The 8,058-nt window shown below is 41.0% G+C and overlaps 1 protein-coding gene across 1 annotated transcript; it reads right to left on the bottom strand.

The window, feature by feature from the left end:
• Positions 1-575: 575 nt before the first annotated feature.
• On the bottom strand, positions 576-3,484 carry LOC149219866 (pentatricopeptide repeat-containing protein At2g03880, mitochondrial-like). The gene is made up of 2 exons (XM_089384500.1): positions 3,226-3,484; positions 576-3,076 (listed from the first exon to the last, which is right to left on the bottom strand). The coding sequence occupies exons 1-2, from the start codon at positions 3,304-3,306 to the stop codon at positions 629-631; spliced, it is 2,529 nt and encodes an 842-aa protein (XP_089240626.1). The 5' UTR covers positions 3,307-3,484; the 3' UTR covers positions 576-628.
• Between the last annotated feature and the right edge of the window lie 4,574 nt (positions 3,485-8,058).

Raw genomic sequence — 8,058 nt, 5'->3', positions numbered from 1 at the left:
GACACCATCTTCAAATGGTTTGCATTAAATCGGGTTAAAAGATTCCTCCAAAAGAAATCACCCATCCCAAAGAAACCTAAATATTCTCGCAATGCCTCATCAGGTGGATAATAAGAATAAAACAATGGCTGGAAATGTGGGTTAACTTCCATTAAAACAGCACTTGTTTGAATTTTGAACTTCGTCTAGACTTTAGGTTTCGTAAATCTGACTAACTAGACTCACTATATTAGGTTAAGTGCATGTGTTTCCTCCTAAGAGGTCACAGGTTCAAAACCAGAGGGATAGAGTATGTATGCCTTCGTAGACTTAGCAGTCAAATCGATGCGCGGAAGTGGATCCCTTGTCCCACAAACAAGGGGGTTTCATACACCAATTTGGTGTCTGACTTGGCCGTGATCTTAAAATCCGATAATAATAATAATAATTAGGTAGATCACTATAAGCTGATCGGAATCCTTGTTGGTCCAAAAGAAACTATTGGTCATCGCACATCTTGAGGATTTCTATTCCACATTAATTTTGGATGACATGAAGTCCAGTATAGTAACGTTAGGCACAAGCCAATGTTCAGGTAAAGAAATATACTTATACTGTGTATGTCCCATTAACTACCATTCCTTCAGTATCACCAATAGTCCCCACAAGAACAGAGTCCATCCTTGAAAAGATGAAAACGGTTTGTATCCCTGACCAAAATTTCCCTCCGAACAATTTTGGAGATAAACTTTGTTGCAGTATGACAGTCTCCACAAATGCGAAGGTTCTTCACAATTCGGATACATGTTCCTGGGGGTGTACTAATGAGTGCATAAGCAATTGCTAGCCTCTCGCTATGATAGCAGAGACGATACTCCTTCTGCTCTTCATCAACATCATGAAGTACAAAGTTTGTGTCAGGGACATAGCCTGCGTTCTTCATTTGTGCATTCAGTTCCTCCAACTTGGAATAGATTTCAGCTGTTTGTGAGTGTGATTTGTCACTTGCAATAAACTTATGCACCTGATTCTTGACCTCAATGCAACTATGTCCTGCCTCCTTTTTAATATTCCTGCCATCCATCAATTTTCTTACGCCATCTCTATCATCCCATTTTCCAGCTGCACTATAGATGTTTGACAGAAGCACATATGCTGCAGAGTCTTCAGGCTCTAGCTCAAGAATACGCTGTGCTGCATATTTTCCTAGTTCCAAATTACCACGTACCCTGCAAGCACCAAGTAAGGTCCGCCAAATCATAGCATCAGCTTCAACAGGCATTTTATTTATAAATTCTATTGCCTCATTCAAGTGCCCAGCACGACCAATAATATCAACCATACAATTATAATGCTCCATCGTTGGAGTGATCTGGTAGCAACTAATCATGGAATTAAAATGATGGTAACCTTCATCCATGAGACCTGCATGGCTGCATGCAGAAAGCACACTGACAAAGGTCATGCAGTTTGGCTTCAGACCTACAGATTGCATTTGCTCAAAGAGTTGGAGTGCTTGTTTCCCATAACCATGTTGGGCATAGCCTGCAATCATTGCATTCCATAAGACCACATCCAATGCTGTCTTTGTGTCAAACAATTCTTCCGCGTCCTCTACGCTCCCGCATTTAGCATACATGGTAACAAGTGCACTTCTCACACAGGGAGCTGACTCAAATCCAGTTTTAATGATACTGGTATGGAGCTGCTTGCCTCTCTCTATAGCTGCCCCTAGGCTGGCACATGCACCAACTGCACTGACAAAAGTGGATTCATCCAGTGTTATATTTTCTCGTTGCATTTTACAAAATAGCTTCAAAGCACTCTCACCATGTTCATTCTGGGCATATGCTGAAACCATTGCAGTCCACGAGACACTGTCCCGGTTATTCATCTCGTTGAACACTTGAAGTGCATCATCTATATTTTTGCATTTAGCATACATGGTTACAAGGGCATTCCTCAGGCAAAGAGCAGACTCAAATCCAATTTTGATGGCGTGAGCATGCACCTGCTTCCCCTTTTTCACAGCTGTTATGTCCGCGCATGCACTAAGAACACTTGAGAGAACAAACTGATTTGACTCTAAGCCCGTCCCTTGCATTCGGCAAAAGGAAATCAGGGCCTCCTCTGCATAACCATTCTGCATATATCCTGCAACCATTGCACTCCAAGATACTACATTTTGTTCAGACGATTTATAAAACAATTTATAAGCATCCTCAATACTCCTACATTTCATATACATGTTAATAAGTGCACTCCCCACAAAGGCATCAAAATCAACCCCAGCTTTAATGACATGAGCATGGAGTGTCTTCCCCTTTTCCACTGCAGCTTGGCCTGCACAAGCAGTGAGGGCACTAGCAAGTGTAAAGTGATTCGGCCTTATGCCTCCACGTTGCATTTGACAGAGAAGCTCAAGGGCCTCCTCCCCAAGTTCACTTTGGGCATATCCTGCCATCATAGATGTCCATGAAACTACATCTCTTTCAGGCATTTGATCGAAAACTCGGCGAGCTTCGATCACTTCACCACATTTAACATACACATCCACCAAACAACTTGCCACATTAACATCCAACAAAAATCCAGTTTTGATAATCAGGGCATGTACCTGTCCCATATCTTCCACGGTCTTACATGCCTTGAGAACACTCACCAATGTAGATTGGTTTGATCTCACTCCTGCCTGTTGCATGTCACAAAAGAGCTTCACAGCTGCCCCATCCCGCCCACTGCCAGAATACCCAGCTATCATTGCATTCCATGTAATAACATTTCTCTCAGTCATTTCGTCAAACATTTGTCGCGCATCCTCTAGACTGCCACATTTTACATACATGCTGATCAGGTTATTGCCTATAAAAGTATCTGATTGAAACCCTGTATGTGTTATATGTGCATGGATTCCCTTCCCTTGTGATAAATCTTTACAACGAGCACATTCTTGCAGAAGAAGAGCGTAAGTTTTGGACTCTGAAAGAATACTTCGCTGCCCTAACACATCGAAACTGGGTAAGTCCACAACAAGTGCTGTGGCAGTGATATTTCCATGTGGGGATGTTTGATGGCATGCAAGGTTCCTTCCCAGTCCCTGAAAACGGGGAATTCAAAAGAAGAACCCATGACAAAAGACAGTGAAAGGAAAACCACTTCAGCTTTGAGAATGCTCTGAATTTTAGAGGCATTAGAACAGCAAACATTAGAACAGCAATGGATTGAATTCATAGGAGAATAACTTACCTTTCTGAGAGAGATTTTGAATGCTCCATTCTCCGGACAAGGTGCATAACTTGTATGCAGTGGAAGTGTAAATGCAGCCATGAAGTTGAGGCTGCTGCGGGGATTGAATCGCCCTGGCGGTGGGGTTCGGATAAGATGTGAGCAGCCATCCAAACATCCAACGAATGCACTCTGGCCCCTTTTTTTGAAAATTACGTTATCATAGGCGCATTAAAATTACAGAATTTTAGCGAAAATGGTGGAGAGCCAACATGTTGCTTTGGTATATCGAGTACGTAACATACCATAGGTTCATGGCCACATATATTTAAAATAATTAGTTTAAATATTGTTTAACTTTTGATTTCTTTATTTTTTTAAGATTTGTTCCTTTTGATTTTTTTAAACGGCGTATTATATCCCTTATACAAAAAAAATGTTTGGGATAACATTTTTGTTATTTGTTGTTTTACAGGTGGGAAAATTTATCATAATTTAGTGGTCAAACCATCAGTGAGGACAGTGATTTTTAGTTGTTATTCTCGAATGCAAGTTGATTTATAACTGTTATTCAAGGAAAACCACTCCACTTGGAATAACTCGTTGGTGGTCTATAGGAGGGCTCGTTTATAATTGTTATTCAAAGAAAACCACACCACCTGGAATAAGTCGTTGGTGGTCCATAAGAGCGCAGCTTTTCAGTTCTATCAAATGCCTTTGGGTCACCCATTGGTGGTCGGTGGTCCATAAGGGCGCAGGGTTTCAGTGCTATCAAATACCTCTGGGTTTTGGGTCGTTACCCTGTTTCCTTACCTCTCAGGAAAACAAACTTTTAACCAAATACAAACAATGTTAGGACATTCTTCTTTATTATTTGTTATTAAATTGTAGAGAATTTTATTTCAATATTATTTTTAATTAAATAATAATATTTTTTTAAGATTTATAACCTATAAAATTAAAATAAATTTGGATTGAACTTGTTTTATTTTTTTAATATTGTAATATATAGATTATATAATGTTTGTTGGAAATCTTTCTAGGTGTTAGAGAGTTAGATTTTAATTCTTTTTGAATTAAAAAAAAAAACAAAAAAATATATATATATTTATTTATAATTTATGAATATAATTTATTTTTCATTATTTTCCTTATTATAAATTAATTAAATACATAATTTGTAATAGAAATCTATGTTATTTTTTTTTTTTTTTAAAAGAGTCGGTTGCTATATATTGATAAAAAAAAAGTGATAAGGCATAAAGCCGTACAAAATTTGCTTCAAGAGCATTGCATGTCCAAGGATAGAGCATGAGTTTCCTATCCCTGAGGTGATTTCTGAAGATTCTAACTACTGAAGAGCTAATACTACTATAGATCCGGACGAACTGGTGACACAAAAATTTGCATTTGCAATACATAATTAGTCAATGGAAATATGACTGATATTTCTCGCTGTAGAGTCCTCGGGGTGCTGCTCTTCTTCCATTGGCTTCGCGCTTGAAGATGTTGATTTCTCCTTCTGCTTTGTTTCCAAAATTTCCCTTAGAATTACCAGCGACTCCTCGGCATGGATGCATCTGTTGTTGAGCCCGTTGAACTGCTCCTGAAGTGAGTGAACCCTGTGGAGAAACAGATTCATTTCTGTACGGTATTTAGCATGGAGATTTCTGAACTGCTCCTCGAATTTAGCTTCCACACTTCGAATCTGCTCAGCATGTCTAGCTTCCATATGTCGCACTTGATCTTCCAGGATGCGTTGTTGAGTTCTGACCTCGTCGAATTCAGCTTGGAGGTCGCGGCAGTGAAAACATTGCTCAGAGCGAGCCATTGCAATAGAGGGATAGGTTCTAGGAGGAACAGATTCACAAGGATGGTCTGATGAATCCTTCTTACTGCAAAGGATTAAGGGCCGGGTAATAGTGCGCAAAATATTGACAGAAAGAGAACAGAGAATCGATCCCGCCGCCTTCAGTATCAAAAAGAGGTAGATAGGAAAAATATGAGAGATAGTGCGCAGAGCTGAAAGATAATTTCTTGAGGATATGGGAGATGAGCGCAGGTTCTTGGCAGAAGAAAGACAGAGGGGCGAGCCCACCGATCTGAGTTTCAGAGAGAGATGAATAGGAAGAACCTGAAATCTTGAAAATAGGAGAGAAGAGCCGGAAAGATGCAAGCTGAGAAAGCAAGATGAGAGGCAGGGGGACGGCCAGCAAGGTAGATGAGAGTGAAGAAGGGGATCTGGATCTCCAGGTTTCCCTTCAAAGCTTTCCCTGAAAAAGACCGAAGGATTAATTAGAGAAAATTTATGCAAAGGATAGGGAGTCGATACCAGAGCAAACGGTCTCCTTCGTAGCTGATCCTGAGCGCTTTCTCCTCTTTCACGGGGCTGCTCTTGGTCGCAGAGATGATAGACCATGAAGTGCTTTCCTATACTCGTATTTATGGATTGGTTCCAGCTGCAGCAACCTGGATTCTTATCAGAGATCCGATCCTCAGTGATAATTAGATATTTTCCAATATCTTTAGGACGATTGTCTGCAGTAGCAGAATCATTCCTCCGTCCTTCACTATAATTATGAAAATCCCTTGGGATGTCAGCTGATCTGAGGGCCGTATTCTCACTGAGATTGCTTGAGATTTTCGAAATTTGCCCAAGGGCAGTTTTTGCTATCCCCTTCACGCGCTTGCTGAGTTTGCGTGCTTGGGTATTTCCCGAGTCGTCCTGGTTCATGGCAGAGGTTGGAAGAAGGCTCGTTGACTGTGCCTCAGTGTTCCTTCCTGATGTCCAACTGCTTTATTAGCATGTTTATCCGCTTCCCCATTGTATGTGCGAAGGATATGGCAGAATCGGATTTTTTCAAAGTGATTGGTGAGGAGGCTGATGCGTTGAAGATGCTGTTGAAGACTACTGTTTGAGGATATCCTGTAATGGTTCATGTAGCCAATGATTATAGAGGAGTCTCCTAGAACAAGTGCATTTTTAATTCCCCTATTTTTTAGTTGCAGCAGTCCTTGATACAGAGCAAGAGCCTCGGCGTTATTATTTGTTTTTTCCCCTAAACTCCATTCGTAGCTGCATATTTCTTCTCCTGATTCGCCTAAAATAATACCTCCTGCACCTGCTGGTCCTGGGTTGGACTTGGAGGCTCCGTCAAAGAATAGGATTGGACAATTATTACTCGTTAGCCATCTTTTAAATTCCTGAGATGGTAGCCTTATTTCCCATTCTTTGGTCTTATGATTGAGTTTCATGACTTTTCTCTGAATTCTCTGATGATGGCTTGAATTGCCTAGAATATGCCTGATCATGATCCGCTCTTCAATTGTATAATCAGTTGCTTTAGTTATTCCTGAGCATTTAACACTCATCGTCTCCTGAGCCAGAAGGTGAGCGCTGCTACATGTTTCCCAGATATTGCCTTCTTTATTTTGGAATATTTTCTTGTTTCTAGTGAGCCAGATTTTCCAGAGGAGGTTGTGGGGGATGATGTCCCAGGTTCTTTTAACAATCTTGCTTCGCTTATCTTTCCAAGGACAATTCCTTCTCCAGTGTTGAATTGTCTCAGCAATGTTTTGCTGGGGATGCCAAGTTATGTTGCCCAGGTTGGCCATGATGTTCCAGCATTTCTTCGCAAAGGCACAATCAAGAAATAGGTGGTGGATGGTTTCCTCCTCGGAGCAGCAGTTAGGACAGATTGAGGGACCATGTATCCCTCTCTTTCTCAAATTTTCCGAGGTGAGAATTCTACCCTTGAGCAGCAGCCAGATGAAGAATTTGACCTTTGGGATTGCCTCAGAATTCCAAATTATTTTCCAATGATTCCAGATGGGAGCCTGATAAGTATTATTGCAGAGGAATTGGTAACCGGATTTGATGGAGTAACCTGAACCCGTGGGATCCCATCTAAGCCCATCTAATGCTCCTTTTTTTATAGGGGCTCTGTTTTGAAGATTTTTAAGAAGAACTTGGAAGCTTGAATCCAAGTTTGGGGGAATAAATGGGAATTCCCAGCTAAGCCAAGCACCGCTCTCAGCATCCCATTTTGAGATTTGGTCCAGCCTTTGAAGGCCTTTGCTATGAAGGTAAAGGATGATGGGAATGGCATCTTCAACAGTGTTTAATGGTTGGAGGCCCATGATTTTGTCAGTGGCATAATTGATACTGCTTCCACCCCCCGGAATCTTTGAGGTGTTTTGAATAAGAGTGGGGATTGCTTTCTTGCAAAGTTGCCAAATTTTGGTGGAATCTCTTATAGGAATATCAGATTCAAGAAGTCTTTGTCTATGGTCCGAAAGATATTTGCATTCAAAGACCTGTTTCCACCAGGCTTTTGGTTCACTTATAAGTCTCCAAGCCATTTTAATCCCAAAGGCGAGATTCAGAATCTTGGGCGTTCTGATTCCCAATCCACCTCTGTCTGGAGATTGAATTACATTTTTCCAGTTGACCAGATTGTATCTATTTTTTTCTTTTTTCCCTCCTTGCCATAAAAAATTGCGGAGTGCAACTTCTAGCTTGTTATGGAACGAAGCAGGAGCTTGGTAAAGAGTGAAGCGATATAAAGGTAAGGAGGAAATACCTGATTTAAGCAGGATAAGTCTGCCCGCTGGGTTAAGCCATTGGGTACCCCATTGCTGAATCTTCCTTTTGACTTTGTCGATTATTTCATTCCAGGTGGACGCTTTGAGAGCACCCAGGGTGACCGGCATCCCAAGATAGGTGAAGTGATCCCAGTTTTCTTTATAGGCTACTCCAAAGATATTGGCAATATTGTGAGCTGTTTGATTAGAGATGTTCCATCCATAGATGCAGCTTTTCTGAAAGTTAACTTCTCCTCCAGAGCACTCCAT

The sequence above is a fragment of the Pinus tabuliformis genome, chromosome Q (assembly GCF_031772625.1).
Source record: "Pinus tabuliformis cultivar Carrire ecotype Pingquan chromosome Q, CPIR1, whole genome shotgun sequence".
NCBI lineage: Eukaryota > Viridiplantae > Streptophyta > Pinopsida > Pinales > Pinaceae > Pinus > Pinus tabuliformis.
Note: the sequence above shows the minus strand (reverse complement) of the source record. Positions and strands in the feature narration are given on the sequence as shown.